The sequence below is a fragment of the Manis javanica genome, chromosome 3, assembly GCF_040802235.1.
Source record: "Manis javanica isolate MJ-LG chromosome 3, MJ_LKY, whole genome shotgun sequence".
Classification (NCBI taxonomy): Eukaryota; Metazoa; Chordata; class Mammalia; order Pholidota; family Manidae; genus Manis; species Manis javanica.
The window spans coordinates 122,376,656-122,395,521 of NC_133158.1; the positions used below are offsets into that span (position 1 = coordinate 122,376,656).

At 52.9% G+C, this 18,866-nt stretch overlaps 2 protein-coding genes across 6 annotated transcripts; one reads left to right on the forward strand and one right to left on the reverse strand.

Moving 5' to 3' along the window:
* On the reverse strand, positions 1-3,304 carry POLR2H (RNA polymerase II, I and III subunit H). Of its 2 annotated transcripts, none has more exons than XM_017657433.3 (5): positions 3,058-3,304; positions 2,055-2,138; positions 1,877-1,970; positions 1,269-1,352; positions 1-374 (listed from the first exon to the last, which is right to left on the reverse strand). In XM_017657433.3, the coding sequence occupies exons 2-5, from the start codon at positions 2,101-2,103 to the stop codon at positions 257-259; spliced, it is 345 nt and encodes a 114-aa protein (XP_017512922.1). In that variant the 5' UTR covers positions 2,104-2,138; positions 3,058-3,304; the 3' UTR covers positions 1-256. The 2 variants fall into 2 exon arrangements, with proteins under 2 accessions (XP_017512922.1, XP_017512921.2); XM_017657432.3 differs by having other exon boundaries at positions 3,067-3,297.
* Positions 3,305-5,135: 1,831 nt separating this feature from the next.
* CLCN2 (chloride voltage-gated channel 2) lies at positions 5,136-18,799 on the forward strand. 4 transcript variants are annotated; one of them, XM_017657420.3, is made up of 24 exons: positions 5,136-5,342; positions 7,539-7,695; positions 7,840-7,971; positions 8,340-8,468; positions 8,559-8,692; positions 8,796-8,873; positions 8,957-9,035; positions 9,153-9,278; positions 9,377-9,461; positions 9,550-9,651; positions 10,545-10,629; positions 10,768-10,923; positions 11,238-11,372; positions 11,563-11,725; positions 11,953-12,166; positions 12,388-12,521; positions 12,764-12,936; positions 13,055-13,169; positions 13,382-13,455; positions 13,687-13,746; positions 13,888-13,926; positions 14,102-14,206; positions 18,186-18,272; positions 18,405-18,799. In XM_017657420.3, the coding sequence occupies exons 1-24, from the start codon at positions 5,271-5,273 to the stop codon at positions 18,597-18,599; spliced, it is 2,829 nt and encodes a 942-aa protein (XP_017512909.3). In that variant the 5' UTR covers positions 5,136-5,270; the 3' UTR covers positions 18,600-18,799. The 4 variants fall into 4 exon arrangements, with proteins under 4 accessions (XP_017512909.3, XP_073088082.1, XP_073088083.1 ...); XM_073231981.1 differs by having other exon boundaries at positions 11,303-11,372; positions 11,615-11,725; XM_073231982.1 differs by lacking the exon at positions 7,840-7,971 and having other exon boundaries at positions 11,303-11,372; positions 11,615-11,725.
* The last annotated feature ends 67 nt before the right edge of the window (positions 18,800-18,866 follow it).

The window sequence follows — 18,866 nt, forward strand, 5'->3', positions numbered from 1 at the left end:
TTTAAGTCTGAAAAGTAACGTTTAATGAAAAAGATCATATACACAAAATAACTTCTAATTCATTTTAAGCTCTGCCACTGGGTCTTTCACAGGCAAGTCAGTTTCCCATTGAGTCCAAACCACCTAAGATGCACCCACAATGGACAGACAACAACCCCCTCTTGAACAGGTGATCAACAGGAGCTGCTCCTCAGGCCTGATGAATGAATGTCCAAAACCTGAGTGACTAAGCAGGAAGGTTGACTTCCCAGGTGGTTCAGAAGGCCAGTTTCTTCATCAGGAGATAAACTCTGGAATCCACTTCAAACCCATGCAGGTTGTTGGCATCACCCTGCAGCCTCATGAGCAGGCCCCCATAGGAGACGTAGGCAGAGCTGAAACAGAAGGCCCCAGTCCCATGAGTCTGAGCTCTGGAGGAGCAGCTACTCAGCAGCTCTCCAACCTAGTCTAAGAAAAAAGAGGCACCTTTCTAGTGTTTTGTCATTAGGAGCCAAAATTCAAAGATGAATGCACAGATGTGTGCAAGGCAGTGTTCTTTACATCAGTAAAGGTGGGAACTACTACATGACCAGAAAAAGGGAAATGGTAAAATGAATTAAGATATATTCACTTACTGGAATGTTATGCAGTTATTAAAATGTTCAGGAAAAGCCTTAAACTGACATGAGGAATCCCATTTTACATAGAGAAGAAAAACTGTAAACAACATGATATCAAAGAAAAAAGTACACAGAAAAAAACCTAGAATATTCAAAAATGTTTATGTAAAAGATTCCCTCTGAGTATGGAATTATAGGTGACTGTTTCCTTCTTCACATTACTTCTCTACTTTTCAAATGTCTTACAAAGGGCACATATTGTTTTAATAAGATTTTAAAGAAAAGAAAAAATAGTTAGGCAGGGAAACCAAAGAACTTAGGATTGGATTGCAGAGTAGCAAAACACACACACACAAATAAAGAAAAATAAAAAGCCTAGCAGCTTAATCACTTAATGCTGCATTTAGTTCCGGGGGAAACAACTTTCCTTTGTACTTCACATAGCAAGATTACCAGTTTTTCATGTGGACCACTAGGCCTGAGGTCCTGATAAAGGGCAAAGTGAGCAGACTATATTTCAAAGTGGACACTTCCCAGAACAGCTGATCTCTGGGTCCCCCCACTCTAGGTTTGAGATGCTTAGGGAAACAGACCCAACACAGGAAGCATGAGATGGCCCAAATTACCCAAACAGGCTGGCAAGGGTTTTCACAAGACCATGGAACTTACAGACGTGTTGCTGCTTCAGTAGAAGTTTCGTCTCCCTCAATTCTGTACACTTTCCCATACATTACATACTCAAATTGGTCAGCCCTGTGGAACACCAAAGGCAGTTATTCTTAAAAATAGTTAAGAATGATAGGAAGCCTTTTAAAAATAACTGGTAACTAAGTGCCAGCATTATAACAACAGGCACTTTCTAAACACAATGTCATTTAGTCCTCACAGCAACTCTGAGCTAGGTATGGCCATCTGCACTTTACTGATGAGGAAACTGAGGCTGGAAGACATTAAGGTTAGTCAATGAGTAAGTGGTTGGGCTGAGATTTGAGTTCAGTGAGGCTCCAAAGCCTTTGCAACACACAAAACTCCCTCCCAAGACACAAGGCCCATACAGCCTAGGTCACTCAGTGGTCATTTTCTCAGACAGTAAATAGCTACAGCTCACAAGTATGTAACCACTGCTCTGGGTAACCACCTGGTTGTATGACTTAAGTGTAGCAGTTTCCTTAAGGTCACTCAGATTCTGCTGATAATCATTTATTCCATAAATAAGGTCTTTCTATATCACTTAGTCCTCAGGTATATTTCAAGTACTCCCTCCTTTACTCCCTCACCTGGAAGGCCTATCATCTGTGGGGTTGTATTCCCCATCATCCAGGGTACCATCTTCATACAGGGTACTGGCTATGACCAACCGGAACTTGTCACCTGAAAATAATGTCAAATATCTCAGAGTGAAAAACAGCTGAAATGGTAAAAAGCCACCTGGTGTTGTCTATGTTCAATACTTACCCAAGTCTACAGGGTAAATCTGAATGTTTACATCTAAGATTAGGTCCATCTTGAAAGATTCACTCTCACAATGCAGTCGAGACACTGGAGGAAAGTAGAGAGTGGCAGAGGTAATTGCCAGGACAGGACAGGCCCTACAGACCCCATCTTGGGGGGTTATATACAATAGAACACTCAATCTAACCCAGCCTGCATCCAAGGCCTCTTATCTGCTCTCACAGAAATGCAAATTCAATCAAAACCAGATATACAAGAATGAAAAGAGAGAAAAACTATGGCAAGTGGACAGAATTCCCAGAAAAAAAAATGAAAGCTTCTCTGGCAACAAGTAATACCCCGGGTTGTTGGTCTGCCTAGGTGATTAAGAAACAACCTGACTTTGGTCAAGTTATTCATCCAAAGGGTTCACCTTTCTGTGCCAGGTCTGTGCTGAAGGGATTATCAGGACTGTAAAAAACAGGTGTTTGTTTTAACATCTCAGTCTCCAGCCAAAATAAAAGACACCAAGGAAAAACAGTTATTGTTCAATGACAGAATAAAGAGCATTATACCAAGCAGTCAAGTCTAATTCAGAGAGGACTTCACGAAGAGCTAAACATCCTGAGGGCAATACAATATATGCTCCAAGTCAGATTACTCGCTGTACAGACTTGGGTGCGTTCTTAACCTCTCTGGGAAAAATGAGTAAGACACCACATACCTCATGGAGACTCCTGAAAGGAATTAGTATGACAGTGTGTATATGATGCACAGTACATCCCCTCGCACAGAATGGGTACTGCTCAGAAAGACGCCCAAGAGTTTACTAGCACCATGAGAAAAGACCACCCAGGCACCTGGCACATATGGAAGCCAGGGAGGACTCGAAGTCTTCCTTTGCTCATCTATAAAATGTTTCCTGAAAGAGGTCCCTACGTTAGGACCACATGAGTTGGGTACACAAGGGAAACAGGGGCGTGTCCCCGAGGATATTAACCCCTTCCCACCAACCGCCCCTACATACCTTACTTACCTCGGTCAAACTTCTTGCCCTCCGGGTCAATATCTTTCACATCAAAAATATCCTCAAACAGGATGCCCGCCATAGTAAGGGGGCCAGGAGAGCAGCAGAAGGTCCGAGAGCGCGACGAGGGGTACGCGAACCCCCTCACGTGGAGAAAAGGAGAGGAGTGGGTGATAAGGTAGCGACTGAAAAGCGGCGGCAAAGGAATAGAATAACGCATGCGCCCGGACGCGCAATAACGCAACCACTTCCGCCGCCTCGCTCTCGGGGCGTCTTAACTTCCGCCCCGAATGATTGCTGTCGAAAGTCTTCAGTATTTAGGGCGGGTGTCAGAGCAAGGTAACTCCTCCGGGGCGGAGACAAGATAGGTCCCACCCCCGGCCAAGGTGGCGGGGTTTCTCGCTTTCAACTGAGGTTCTACTACGCCCTCTTCGGAGTACCTGTCCGGAAGACTGGAATGCATGAGAGCCTATCCCAGCCAGGGACCTTGATCCTTGACCCAGAGAAGCCAGGCCCTATTCCTGCCCTGCCGGTCTGCGTGTCCTCAGAGGGCACAGTCCCTGCCGAAAGCTGGCGGGGCAGAACCCTGCCCCCCAGCATTCAGACAGGGCAAGGCACAGTGCCCAGCCCCTCTAGATGGTACCGAGGTCCCCAGGCCGGCCCGGGCCGGATCGGCCTTAGTGCCTTTCACCCGAGCCAGGTCTGTCCTGTTTGGGAATTTGCCATGATATCACTATGGGTAAAAGGAAAGCTGCACTGTCCCCTCCCCTGGTTCTGCAGCCTCCCCACCACTGGCCTCTTCCCCTGGACTCCACTCTCTTCCCCCACACTGCCCCTTCAGCCTGGCATTAAGCCTATTACACTGTCCTCCTGAGCATTGTTCCTTCTGCTTGGTCCTACCGGTTCCCCACCACCACCACCACCAACCACCACAACTACCCTCTTCCTCTGGACATTGATCTCCTATATGCCTCTTCATGCTGGCACTGTCCTCTCCCACAGATACAGCTCTTGTCTTACATTGCCCCTTCCTTTTGGGTGCTGGCTCCTCCTCACACTGACCCCTCCTTCTAGGCACCCCGCTCTGCCTCCCACATGCCCCTTCTTCATCCTGGCACTCTTCCTCCGCACACTGCCTGTTTCCTGGGCACTGGCCTCCCCTGACACCATCTTTAACACTGCCCATTCTCCTTGTGCCCACCCCACCCTCTGCTCTATCCTTCGCCTGACTGACAGAGAACGCAGAGCCCCAGCAGGCAGTTCCCCTATGGCGGCAAGACGTCAGCAGCTACTCGGATTTCTCCTTGGGCCCTGCCAGGGAGAAGCGACCTCTGTCCCCCAACGCCCGCTCCCAGAAGCGGCCTCCCCAGCACCTATAACTCCCTTCCCTTAGGCCTCACCCTATCCTGTTCCCTCCCCACCCCCACACCAGCACACCCGCAGGCCAGGTTGCTCCAGGTGCACCTCCCTGGGGGAGCCGCGAGGAAAGGAAGAGAGGGGATGCGTGAGACGACGCTCTCAGTTCCCAGCAACACACCTCCTGCCCCTGTTTCTGGGCCCTATTGTCCCCGTCCGAGTCCCCCTAACTTTGCTTCTCACTCCAGATGGAGGAGAGGGGTCCAACCAGGGCTTATTCTGAGCCGCTGGCCCCTGCGGCGAAGCAAGAGAGGGTGCCACTCCTGAGAGAGAGACTGGACCCGAAGACTCTGCTTTAGACTGCTGAGTAGTCCCGGCCCGAGGCCCGATCGAATCCCGACACCTCAACCCCTCCAGCTCAGGCGCTGGGAGCCACAGACCCGGCCGGGCCCGGCCCCTGCACGTGCCAGCGGACCCGCCCCCCGCTCTGGCCCCGGGTGCCCCTCTCAGCGCCCGGCCTCCGCGGAGAAGGTGCGGGCTCGCGCGTTCCAAGCGCCCCCTGCCGCTCCCCACTGCCCGGAAGGCGGCCCCGGCGCAGACCCCAGCTCTGCCCGCCCGGCCCGGGTGGAAGGGCGGGCGGGCGGAGCCGCACAGAGGGCACCGCCCTCGGCCCGCCCGCCAAGGAGGGGAGACGAGCGGGAGGCTGCGCCAGCGGCGCCCGCTCGGGCCCGCCGCACTCCGCACTCGGCCGCCTGGGCTGCGGAGACGGGCGGGTGCTGGCGCGGGCTCTGCGGGCCGGAGCCGAGTCCGGGCCAGAGCCCGAGCCGCAGCGGCAGGCCAGAGACCTGTGCGTGGAGATGGCGGCCGCGGCGGCCGTTTCGGCGGCGGAAGGGATGGAGCCGCGAGCGCTGCAGTACGAGCAGACCCTGGTAAGTGAAGCTGAGTCGAGCCCTAAGGAGTGCGGTCCCGGAGTGCTCCTGGTTACCCTTGGGAAGCGCGAGGAGTGGGGGGTCTATCCTATCCCCGCTCCAGCCTTCTGAGCAGAGGGTGGAGGGCTAAAGGATGGAAAGCTGCGTGCAGGTTTCTGTTAGAGACTGGGAGCCTGCAGAGGACAAGGACATCAGATGCTTGTCCCAGGTGTCCTTCCCTTTACCCCCAGCTCGTTTTCTTTGCTCTTCCCATTCACCATCTGGGCCCAAGTCTCAATACCCCACTACGTCTCCCCAGCACCACTCACACCCTTGAACTTTCTCTGAACTCCTATCTCCACCACCCAAGATGGTCCCTCTGTCCCCACTGTGTGCACGGCACTGTGCTAGCCATAGAAGCAAGAGTGTGTGGGATGATCAGACCCAAACCCAGCCCGTCCCCAGCATTGGCAGGAACTCTTCTGTTCCTTCTCTGAGAAAAAAGGTGGCCTGACACCCTAGGGAACGGCACCCTGGGGAAGATGAGTCAAGCAGGAAAGGATGTGGGAATTGGTACCTTGTCCATACTGACTCTGGATATCCAGCCCTCATCCCCAGGGGTGTCCATTGACCTCATTAGGAGGAGGGGTCCCAGGGCTCTGAGTTGACTCATGGCCACCACTGTAACGTAATGTTTGAGAAGTCTTTTGGCCCTTCTTCTGTCAGTGGGGTGTGGGCCCTATAGTTTCTTTTTACCAGGTTGGGCTGGAATTTGCCCAGGAAGGAAGGAGGGAGGGAGGGAACTGTCCAGAAGATAGGGGCCTGAGCTTAGTAACTGAGGCTGGGAGGTGCCCAGTTACTTGAGCAGTGGCTGGATGAAACAGGATAACAGGGAGGGGGTGGGGGTGGGGGTGGAGCAAGGGTGGAGGGGCAGGCCTTCACATAGTGTGGGAGGTGTCTGTCAGTCTGCAAGGCTGAGAAGGGGGCATTGGTCAAGGAAGCCGGTCACCTGGCCTCTAAAATGGTGTCTATCTGTTGACCAGCCACATCTCCATATCCTTCACCTTGTCTCTATCTCTGGAATGAGTTCTCAGGGTCAAACTCTCTCTGGAGCATTCTCTGCTCTAGCCTCTCCCCATTCTCCTTCTGATCCCTTTGTCTCTCTCTCTCTCACACACTCAACCTCCCCCCTCCTATGCTGTGTCTGCCTCTTTATATTCTACTTTCTCTCGTTCCCTCTTTCCTTCTCTGCCCCTTCCTCTGGCCTTTTTCCCTTCTCTCTCCTCTCTCTCTGGTTCCCTACCCTCCCTTTCCTCACTCTCTATCACTCACTCTCTGTCTCTATCTTTCCCTCCCTCCACCCTCCACCCCACCACACCAGCCCCAACAGGAGGCCTTTGTGTCCCGAAGCTCTGCGGGTGGCAGCCGGAATCTACTCCTCCCCAACCCCCAACACACACCCGGCTTGGCAGGTCTAGCTTGGCTGGGGGACTCTCCAGTCCCAGCACCCCAGCGTCCAGTCACAGCCCAGCCACCAGCTTCTGTTGGCCCCCAACCCACCACTGGACTCAGGGCATCTCCAGAATGAGGCCACCAAGGGAGGACTGAGGGCACTCTCCACCCACCCTGAGACTTTCCAATCCCGGCTGGGCTGGCAAGCTGGTAGGGGGTGGGGGACCGGAGAATGGGGACAAGGGGATTAGGGTGGGTGGCAGGGGTGCAGCTGAGTTGGTCACAGGCCATGGGCCCAGCAGGAACGTGATAAGGATTGGGGCCCCGCCTGCTCCTGGGCCCCACTCAGCTGCCCCCAGCTCCCTGAGGCCCTCATTGTTACCCATATGCCCTTGAACATCCCTTATTCTCTGACCTTTCCTCCTCCCACTTTCAGTCTGCCTTAGGTTTTTCCATCTTTTCCTCCTCTGGGGCCTTCCCTCCCACTCCTCCTCAGTGCTTCCCTCCTGGCCTGTGAGCAGAGAACTGATTATTCTGCCTCCCCCAGAGCAGCATCTCTGTACCTTGGCTGTCCCCAGCACTCTGGCCAGGACAGCCCCCACAGTCTGCAGTGTGCATTGTTCCCATACCCCAAGCCAAAGTGGGAGCTGTGGGTTCAAGAAGGGGTATGTAATGTGGGGGCTGGAGGAAGGGGAGTTAAGGCCCTAGGAGAACTCCCTTCTCCCTGCTCAGCCTGTCTAATACCCCACCTTCCCTATTGCTCAGATGTATGGACGATATACTCAAGACCTTGGGGCCTTTGCCAAAGAGGAAGCTGCTCGGATCCGCCTGGCAGGGCCTGAGCCTTGGAGGGGTCCACCTTCCCCTCGGGCTCCCCCAGAGCTCCTGGAATATGGACAGAGCCGTTGTGCCCGATGCCGCAGTGAGACTGGGTTGCGGCAGGGGACCTAGCTATGCTGTACTGAGAGGGACAGAGGCTATTAGAGCTGCCCATTGGGGAGCTGGGGGGAAAAGGGTGGGAGCACTTTGGTGCCAGCCTCTCCCTTCTTCCCCTCCCTGCTCCCAGTCTGTTCCGTGCACTGCCATAAGTTCCTAGTGTCCAGGGTTGGTGAAGATTGGATCTTCCTGGTCCTGCTGGGGCTACTCATGGCACTGGTCAGCTGGGTCATGGACTATGCCATTGCCGCCTGTCTGCAGGGTGAGGACAAGGGCTGGTGGGAGAGGATGGGAAAAGGCAACTTGCTTCCTCCATGCCACATTTGTCCTAGTGTCTTGGCCACTTGGCCACTGATCACTTTCCCCAGCCAGCCTGACTATCCGATGTCAGGCATAATCACTGCCGTTCTATAGGCCACAGCTTCTTGCCTCCCCTCTCCAACTGACCCTCTTACCTAGAGTGGGATCTGTGTCCCAGTGAATGCCCTCCCTCTCAGACCCCTCCCTACCCCTTGTACCAGGCTCTGTGCAATGTTCCTGGGGACAGCTTATCCTATCAGTAAGTCCCAGTGGCCAGGCCAGGCCTGGGTATGCACTTCAGTGGTCCAGTGGTGTGTCTTCTCCCCACAGCTCAGCAGTGGATGTCCCGAGGCTTGAACACCAGCATCTTGCTCCAGTACCTGGCCTGGGTCACCTACCCCATTGTCCTCATCACTTTCTCCGCTGGTTTCACACAGATCCTGGCCCCACAGGCTGTCGGTACAGTAGGAGAGAAGGGGAGGGCAGAGATGGGAACTTCTGAAACGGGCACATCAAATGACTCCCCTGGAACTCTCCTGCCCTTTGCAGGGTCTGGCATCCCTGAGATGAAGACCATCTTGCGGGGGGTGGTGCTGAAAGAATACCTCACCCTCAAGACCTTTGTAGCCAAGGTCATCGGGTTGACCTGTGCCCTGGGCAGCGGGATGCCCCTTGGCAAAGAGGTAACTGCAAGTTAGGTATTGAAGCAGTCCCTCCCAGGGGAGGAAGCCAGGCCAAGGTCAGGGTGTGCCCCATCCCCACTCACCGCCTGTCCCCACCTCCCAGGGCCCTTTTGTGCATATCGCAAGTATGTGTGCCGCCCTGCTCAGCAAATTCCTCTCCCTCTTTGGGGGCATCTATGAGGTAAGGGGGACCCTGGAGGTATGCAGAGGGAAGGGGTGGGCTGCTGAGCCTAAGCTGACTCCCCTTTCCACTCATCTTACCAGAATGAATCCCGGAACACAGAGATGCTGGCTGCTGCCTGTGCAGTGGGAGTGGGCTGTTGTTTCGCAGCACCTATCGGAGGTCAGCAGGCAGTCCAGCCCTCAGCCCTGCCCTCAGCCTCGCCTGCTTTGCCCCCCTCACCTGAGTCCTTCAGCCAGGCCCAGGCCTCAAGTGGTGCTGTCCCCTGCACCCTCACAGGCGTCCTGTTCAGCATTGAGGTTACTTCCACCTTCTTCGCTGTGCGTAACTACTGGCGGGGCTTCTTTGCTGCCACCTTCAGTGCCTTCATCTTCCGGGTCTTAGCGGTGTGGAACCGTGATGAAGGTGGGGTCCCTAGGGGATGAGGGGAGCCCCTGAGATGGCTCAGCTGGGGGCTCTTGAAGCTGTACCTGCCTTGCTCTACTACTCTGCCTTCCTTTCAGAGACCATTACAGCTCTCTTCAAAACCCGATTCCGGCTTGATTTCCCCTTTGACCTCCAGGAGCTGCCAGCCTTTGCTGTCATCGGGTGAGTTGCTGAGGGAGCTGGGGTGTATTGGAGAGAGGAGGTAAAGGAGGGCAAATCTCCTTTACCCTGGTGCTTCCTCCTTCTCTAGTATTGCTAGTGGCTTCGGGGGAGCACTCTTTGTGTACCTGAACCGGAAGATTGTCCAGGTGATGCGGAAGCAGAAAACCATCAACCGCTTCCTCATGAAGAAGTGAGTTGGTTCTGAGCCCCTCTCTGACCTCTTTGGGTTGTGTAAGGGTCACGGTGGGGTCAGAGGGCCAGTGACAGGTGAGATGGCAAATAGCAGCCCAGTCAAAAACAGGTGCTTCATTGAGAAAATCAGCCAATGGTGCCTTCCAGCTAATTGAACATTTTGACTTTTATATGAATTACTTGAAAACTGGCACTTCTGAGTTTTCAGTCAGTGGCAGAGAGCATTTTGGATCAAGACTGAAGCTTCCTTAGGCCCTCAGCCTGGCCCAGATAGCAGTGTTTGCTGGACAAGTTTTGGGCCTTGTCCCCTTGGAAATAATGGGGTTGGTTGAGGTTTTTTTTTATCTCCAGAGCACAGCTCTCAGTAGTGACCTTGAGAATTGGGAGTGAGGATCCTGAGACGTGACTTCTGTTGGGACTGACATCCTTCAGGGAAAGGACAGGCCACTGAACCTGTTCCCTGTGGCACATTTGGTCAACTTCATGAGTGACCCCAGCTTCCCCAGACACTGATCTTCACTCTAAGTCACCAGAGAGAAACAGGCTGAACCTTCTCCACACTCTCCCACAAGGGAATTCTGAGAGCAGGGGGAGGAGTCACAGCTCAGAGGCATCCAAGAGAGGGCTGGGGGGATGGACCTTCTGCCCACACAGGGAGGCCAGAGCCAACACAAAGGCATTTGGACTCGTGGTACCCCAGATGGCCACCCCCCTTTGGGCCATGATACCATGAACCGCAAATGGGACCTGCTCTCACAGCTGTGTGTTTTTCTGTAAGGGCCAAGGCTCTGTTGTGACCTTAGCCCTGAGGTATGTGAGGGCACCCAGCCTATCACCAGCCTGTAATAGGTACACCACCCATGTTTGATGCTGTGAAACCTGTATCTCTAGACGCCTGCTCTTCCCAGCTCTGGTGACCCTGCTCATCTCCACTCTGACCTTTCCCCCTGGCTTTGGACAGTTCATGGCTGGACAGGTAACTCCAGGCAGAACAGGAACTTGGGTTTTCCCTTGGGATACCTCTCTTCTGAAGGCAAGAGCCCCCTCCTCTCCTATCGGCCCCTTCTCTTTATTCTGCCTGTTCCTTAGCCTGAGGCTTCCTGTTCCCCGACAGCTCTCACAGAAAGAGACACTGGTCACTCTGTTTGACAACCGGACATGGGTCCGCCAGGGCTTGGTGGAAGAGCTAGAGCCACCTGGAACCTCACAGGCCTGGAGCCCACCGCGTGCCAACGTCTTCCTCACCCTGGTCATCTTCATTCTCATGAAGGTAGGGCTCCTTACATATGGACATCTAACAATGACATAGGCTTACAGGGTGCCAGGCACTGTTCTAAGCACTTTGCTTATATTAACTCCTCCAAGCCTCACGACAATGCTATGAGAAAGGTACCATTAGCACTCCTGTTTTAAAGATGGGCAGTCGAGGCACAAAAGGTTAAGAAATTGGCCCAAGACACAGAGCTGGATGGCAGAAGAGGATTTGAACCTGAGCCATCTGGTTCTGGAGCCCTTCCCCTTCCCTTTACCTCTAGGGGATTCTGAGATAGGTGGGACATTCGTGCCTAACTGTAAGAAATGTAGGTCCCACAGGGTGGAGCTGGGACCAGGGGTTGCCTCTACTTGTCTGAAGTGCCTCCTACCTGCAGTTCTGGATGTCTGCACTGGCCACCACCATCCCAGTGCCCTGCGGGGCCTTCATGCCTGTCTTTGTCATTGGTGAGTTCTTAGCTGCCTGTTCTCCCAACCTGTACCCTTCCCACCCTCTAGCCACCTCCTGGCTGTCTCCTCTCTGCCTGGAAGCAGGTTTTGGTCCATCCCCAGCCCCACCCCTACCCCCACAGGGCTGTCCCCTGTATTGAATGACCCACTGGCCCCTCCCCTCCCCTCTCACCTTCTTTCTTCCTAGTACCCCAGCCCTCCCCCTCTACCTGTTTCTCTTCCCATCCTCCTCCCTGAAGGAGCGGCATTTGGGCGTCTGGTGGGCGAAAGTATGGCTGCCTGGTTCCCAGATGGGATTCACACAGACAGCAGCACCTACAGGATTGTGCCTGGGGGCTACGCGGTGGTGGGTAAGTGCTCCAGGTCCTTCCCCATCTGTCTTGGAAGACCCCTGGGCCAAGCCACAGGGTCTGAGGGTTTGGTGTCTGCTGCTGGCAGAAAGTAGGCTTCCCAGAGATGCCGAAACCCAGTCCCCAAGACCTGCTGGGCAGTCCTGAGGGCCCCACTGGACTGTCCCTGGGTGGGGAGGGTTATCTGGGGCCTGGGCATCATGAAGAGTCAGGGTGGCTGTCTCCAGGGGCAGCTGCACTGGCAGGAGCAGTGACACACACAGTGTCCACGGCCGTGATTGTGTTCGAGCTCACAGGCCAGATCGCCCACATCCTGCCCGTCATGATCGCCGTCATCCTGGCCAACGCCGTTGCTCAGAGCCTACAGCCCTCACTCTATGACAGCATCATCCGAATCAAGAAACTGCCCTATCTGCCTGAGTTGGGCTGGGGCCGCCACCAGTATGGAGGGCCGGGTGACAAGGGGGGAATGGGTGAGGGACAGAAGGCATCCTAGGACCCACTCCCAGGGAAGCTGGGAGACCAGCCACCATGCTCCCTCATGGCCAGAGCTGCCCTTGTCCCCACAGGCTCTGGGGCCTTCCTTATGACCCCAGGCTGGCAGTGCTCTGGGCTACCCTCCCCAAGCTGACCATAGACCAAGTGCCTCTCTCTGCTTCCAGGCAGTACCGCGTACGAGTGGAGGACATCATGGTGCGAGATGTTCCCCATGTGGCCCTCAGCTGCACCTTCCGTGACCTGCAGTTGGCACTGCACAGAACCAAGGGCCGTGTGTTGGCCCTGGTAGAGTCCCCTGGTGAGACCAGGAGGGGGCCCAGATGCTAAGGGCATCTCCTAGGGCCACTGGTCAGGGAGGGAGGAACAGGAGCTCAGGACCAGCTTGTTGGTTCCAAAAGGAATGGTCCAACATTTGCCAGCCAGGGGTTTCCCTCTGGTGTGTAGCCTGTGTCCAAGGCCTCCCTCAGGGTGTGAGAGAAAGCCGGGAGGATATGAGGGCCTTACCCCTGGCCCCTGAGTCCTCCCACCTGCTCTCTCCAGAGTCCATGATCCTCCTGGGCTCCATCGAGCGCTCACAGGTGGTGGCATTGCTAGCAGCTCAGCTAAGCCCAGCCCACCGGTGGCAGTACATGCAGGAGCGTCGAGCTGCCCAGACCTCTCCACATTCAGATCAGGAGAGTTCCACCAGTCCTGAGACCTCTGTCTGCTTCCAGGTGAGGGGAAAAGCCCCACGGCCACATAGACTTCCTAAATGTCACATAGACTGACTGGGAAGGCAAAACAGAAGTAGTCTGGAGCCATAGTATCACCAGCCCCTTCCTGCCCATGCAGGTGAACACAGAGGACTCGGGCTTCCCTGCAGCCCGGGCAGAGACTCAGAAGCCCCTGAAACCTGCTCTCAAGAGGGGACCCAGCAACACTATGAATCTTGGGGAGAGTCCCACAGGTGAGCCCACTAGCACCTCCCCTCCATCCTCAGGCAGAGCTGGAGCCTGGCCCCTGAGGCCACTAGGGTCCCTACCCAACCTTTTTGCTGAAGCACTTCCCAGCTAAAAGGCTACCCAGATGGGCCATGGGTATTACCAGGACACCTCTACCCTAAGCCTCCTCACGTCTCCTAGTCCCTTTCCTCAAAAATGACATTGTTTGGGAACACAGGGAATGTGGAGCAGGCAGGCATCGCCCTCAGGAGCCTCTTTTGTGGCAGTCCACCCTCCGAGGCTGCTTCAGAGGTGAGTGATTGGAGCCTCTCTGACTCTTTCCTTCCAGTTCTCTCTCTGACGCTGAGACCACCTCTCCATTAACCCTGCAGTGCCTGCCTCTATTCTCCCCACCCTTTGGGCCTCTCAGATGTCAGCTCTGTCCCTGTGGTGTGCCCTTCCTCAGGGGTTCTACCACTTCCCCTCACTTACCTCCTCCCTGTAACATCAACTCCTCTTCTCTCTGGTTTGGCCCTAACAAAGTTGGAGAAGTTGGAATCGTGTGACAAGCACAAGCTGAAGCGGGTCCGAATCTCCCTGGCAGTAAGTGCTCCCTTTCTTCCTGCAGCTCATGAGCACTAGGGAGGGCCAGGGTCTAGGCGATTGGACCTCCCCCGGGCTGGGGGTGGGGAACACTCACCTGCACCCTGCCCCTGGCTGCCAACCTCCCTCCCTCTCTCCTAGAGCAACTCAGACCTAGAAGGCGAGATGACCCCTGAAGAGGTAAGGTGTGACTGGACTCTGGACCCTGTTTTTCCCTGGGTGTGTTCACTCATCATTTGGGCTGCTGTCCCCATAGGAGGGACCGTGGGGTAAGAAAAAGGGCAGGCCAGCTTTCAGGGAGGTGAGAGCAGCTATTGGCACCTTTTCCCTAAGCTTCTTAGTCTTGTCCCCTCAGATTCTGGAGTGGGAGGAGAAGCAACTAGATGAACCTGTCAACTTCAGTGACTGCAAAATTGACCCTGCCCCTTTCCAGCTTGTGGAGCGGACCTCTCTGCACAAGGTAGGGCTGGTGGCCCTGTAGCTGGGCTCTGGGGAGCCAAGGTGGGAATCAGGTCTTCCTACAAGTTTGGACTCAGGCTAGTGGGGAAAAACGGGACAGCAGGATGCAGGCTCTGTGCTGAGATGTTTTTCAAACATAATGCCTAAAGTGATGGGAGGTGGGGAGCCAGGGCCTCTTAGCCTCTTCCTGCCTACCCTGGGGTCAGGCATCATTTTTCCTCTGCTCAGCTTTGCCCCAGGGAACTCTGGACCAAAGTAGCAACAGAGACAGAGTTTGAGCTGGGTAGAAGCCAGAAGGCCAGGCAAGGGTCAGAGCTAGCGGGAGGCTGCCAGGGCCCAACAAGGCAGAAACACCCACGCTGAAAAAAATGGGTGAGAAACAGGCAGGATAAGAAAATCTAATAAACAAGCTAACAAACATCCAAGTAGGGGTGGGGACACTACAGAGAAGAGATAAACACAGATGAGAAACACCCAGTGGGGGGCTTGGAATGTCAGACCCCAGAAAGTCTGACTTAATGTAGGCCAAAGGAAAACTGGTAGGGACACAGGAAGACAGCTCAGCAGAAGGGCAAAACAGCCTGCAGAAACGGAAATAAAACGAGTTGGACTGAGGGGAGAGGCTGACACTAAGGAAAGGCAGAGCCTCTATGAAAGTCTGCCTCCTGAGGAGCTTCCCAGGATGGGGCAGCTTCATTGGACACCTTCAGGCTTCTAAGGGAAGACAGGGAGGGCAGGCATACCCAGCAGGCTGCTAGGGAAGAAACCAAGTGTTTTTTAACTAAATTGTTGACAATTTTAAGGCACAAGCCTCTGAGGCATGGCAGGGGGAACACAGGGGAACTAATCCCAAGGTCTGCAGCTTGGGCAACTAGTTTAGGTACAAGCTGTGCCTAAGAGCAGGGCTAGCTCAGAAAAGCAAGGCTGGGGCAGGAAAGACAGGGGACAAAGAAACAAAAAAGCAAAAGCTCATAAAGGAACTTACAAGCCTCAGGGTAAAGACCTCAAAGTCAGTGGGGAACTAGTTGCAAGAAAAAAAAGAGACAGACCTGAGAGTACATGGACTTTCATTTAAAACCTTTCTTAGTAAGACCTCTAAAGCTTTTCCATAATGTTTAGTCCTCAAATTTCCCATGATGATGATGATGATAATGCTGACATTTTTTTTGTGACTTCTATGTGCCAGGCACTTGCCAAACTCTTCATATGTTTAATTTAATCCTCAACCAGACTATAAGATCAATAACATTATATTCCAGTTTTTATAGATGAGGTTTGAGAATCATTGAGATGCAGAGAGGTTAAGCAAGTTGCTCAATCACACAGCTAGTACCCAGGCCAGGAATCCAAGATGGTCTGACACAAAGCCTATGGATTTAACCATTTTAATACACAGGAAACTGAGGCAGTGAAGAGGTCACTTGCCTGAGTCAGTGTAGCAGAATCAGGCCCAGGGCCCAGATTTCTTGGCCCCAATCCCAGGATTCTTTCAGAAGGTCATATTGTCCCTCTCCCTATCAATTTCCTATTCCCAAATCCAAGATGTTCAAGCCTTCCAATGGGCTCCCTGATGTCTAATTAAATTGAAATGGAAAAGAACAAAGTAGGTGTTTGTTACAAACTTAAAAATCAGAGGAGGAGAAGCCTTTGAGGAATGAATTAACAAAAGTACAAAGACCTGAAGTGATGAAAACATGTAAGAAAAGAAGTTAAAATGTCCTTGCAGGCCTGAGGAATCACAAAATAGTAGTCCAGTTAAGTTCAGGAGGGGAACATTCATAGAGAGAAAATACACTGGAGATTGTGTAGGAACCTGTGCAACTGAAGATCACTATACCAGCTGGGTACCTCACTCATTTAGAGGCCACCTCCACAGAAGCAATGAGTGGAGGGGTAAGGCTGGCATGCTGACAGTAGGCCAGACTGGCTGAGCCCAAATCCTCAGTCAGCCAGGTGTTGGCTAGCTGTGCAACCTTGGCAAATATCTTAGCCTCTGTGCTCACTTTCCTTATCATAGATAGGGTTTTCTTTGGATTAAAGGAGTTGATGCATGATACTTAGTGCCTTGCACATCGTTCAGTAGTATGAATTACTACTACTTATACTGAGAGGTGAACAATAGGGGACTTTAGAGATGGTGTAAGGAGAGAAGAGCTGAAGCGTGGAAGAAATGGATGTTTCAGAAAAGGATGAGTGATTATGTGTGGCTGGAAGCTGGGGTACCTGAAAGAATCTGAAGCTGCAAAGACTGGCTAGGGTGGGCTTGGGAAGTGTTTTCTGGGCCATTCTGGGAAGTCTGGGCTCTACCTCAAGTCTCAGAAAGCTCTTATGATGGCAGAACAAAGTTGGAGGGAAGGGAAGCAGAAAGCAGAATGTTGCAGCCCTGTCCTGTGAGGATGGTGAGGAAGTCAGGGAGAATGGTAAGTACATTCAAAGAGTAGATTGGTAAGGCTTAGTGTCTGCCCTGGACAAGTGGTTTGCAAACCTAAAAGGCATATAGCCTGCCAGAAGCTCACCCTAATTAGGATTGTGGAGAAAGGAAAATCCAGGGGAACTGTTTAATAGGATCCTTGGGAGAAGACGAGAGAGATTGTTAAACCATGAGAAGACAAGGCTAAGGGATTATTAAGACAGGAAGTCTTATAAAGATGTTTCCCTCTGAAGTCAGATGAGGAAATTAAAGGTAACTTGTAGTATGTAAGATCCGAGGAACTTGCTAAACTCATGACTATTATGGCAAAATATTAAAGGAGTACAGTAAAGCTTATTCTATAATTGAACATCTAGCTCTTCTTGAAGTACCATCATGCGTTAGATGGAGAAAGTCAGAAAAGTTCTGAAGTCCTTCTCTAAAGAATTTAGCAAGTGTATTAGAAAATATTTTTAAAGTGTTAAGACAATTACAATGAGTCATAAGTAACTGGTACTCTAGAAGCTAGGTTATTAGTGCCCATTTTAATTCAAGCATTAAGCCAAAAGGTTTACAAGTAAACTCCACACACCACAATAAATGATAGGCCAAAAATTCCAGGAACTACTGAATCAGTGGAGAGTGTTTCAAGACATCTGGCCCAAGAAAATCTTAGAGCCTCACAGAGGGAACTGGCTGACAGTTTCTGAGCTCTTAATGATTACATTTAAAAGTTGGGGGATGGGCCTAAAGCAAGAAAAATATGGGAGTGTGTGGGTATCTGTTGTCCCCCTGGACTGCAAGGTACATCTCAACAGAACCTAGGATCCTACTTGGACCCCAGAAAAGGCAAACTGACCTGTAGAGTGCTTCAGGCCAAGATCAGATTGGGGTGTTGGGGTGAGGGTGGAGGGATACGGGCCAACCAGCTAAGGGCAAATGAAAGCATGTATCAGCCACTTAGGTAAGATGAGAGGCACAAGATTCAGGGCCAATACCCCTGAGGTGGGTGTGGAAGCTCCCTCCTGGATACCCATGACTGATTGGATACCTGTATAAGACAATGGGGGCTATGCTTAGTCCTCCTGTAGTGTGATGTTAAATGGTCTAGGGCTGCAAGGTCACTTCTTACTGATGACCCTGAGCAAGTTGCTTCACTGAGCTTCATGCCACCTCTCCTGTAGAATGGGTATACTTACTTCTCAAGCAGTACTGAAATTAAATGCTAATATAAAAAAGACATAGCCCTGTGCCTGGCCAATCACTGGATGTCACCATTTGAACACCTATTCTCCCTTCCATCCTCCTTTCTAACATGGGATGAAGGCTCCCTCCCCAGTTCATTTTGCCATCAGCATAACAACATAAAGGTTTCCACTATCAAACTACTGAGGCCTGGCTGCAGCAACATTTTTATTTTTCCCTCCAAGGGTCCTGCCCCTTTCTTCCACCACCTGTGGCACTCCTTTTATTTCCCCCTAGTCCCACCTTGTCCTGGGGTCCTCCAGCCCATAAAGAAGAGCTGTCCCCTCCAGTATTAGGTCTGATGTGTTTTCTCCCCACCCCACAGACTCACACCATCTTCTCACTGCTGGGAGTGGACCATGCTTATGTCACCAGTATTGGCAGACTCATTGGAATTGTCACCCTAAAGGAGGTGAGATGATAATGGTCGTCAAAGTTGCTTCCACTCCCAGAAAAGGCATGCAGGCTTATGTCCACCTCCCCTCAGGGAACTGCTGAGGAGGAGTCTGAGCACAGAGCTCTGAATCCGAAACTCTCTGTCTAGCTCCGGAAGGCTATCGAGGGCTCTGTCACAGCACAAGGTGTGAAAGTCCGGCCACCCCTTGCCAGCTTCCGTGACAGTGCCACCAGCAGCAGTGACACAGAGACGACCGAGGTGCATGTACTCTGGGGGCCCCGCTCCCACCACAGCCTCCCCCGGGAAGGCAGCCCTTCTGACAGTGACGACAAGTGCCAGTGAAGCCCTCACTGGGCAGCCTGGATGGCAGTGGCTATAGCTGTGAGCCCAGATCGTGCAGCTCTCCTGTTCCTCTGCCTTCCTGGAAGGGGAGGCAGCTGCAGCCTATGGAGGTTGAAGCCCCAACCCCCCTTGCAGGCCTGGAGTACCAAGCTTCCCCTGGTTCATCCTACCTGGAATCTGACCCAGCACCAACCTGCAGCCAGTACTCCATGGGCAGGAAGATCAGCACCGCCCTGGCATCATGGGGTGGGATCACCTGACTTTGTT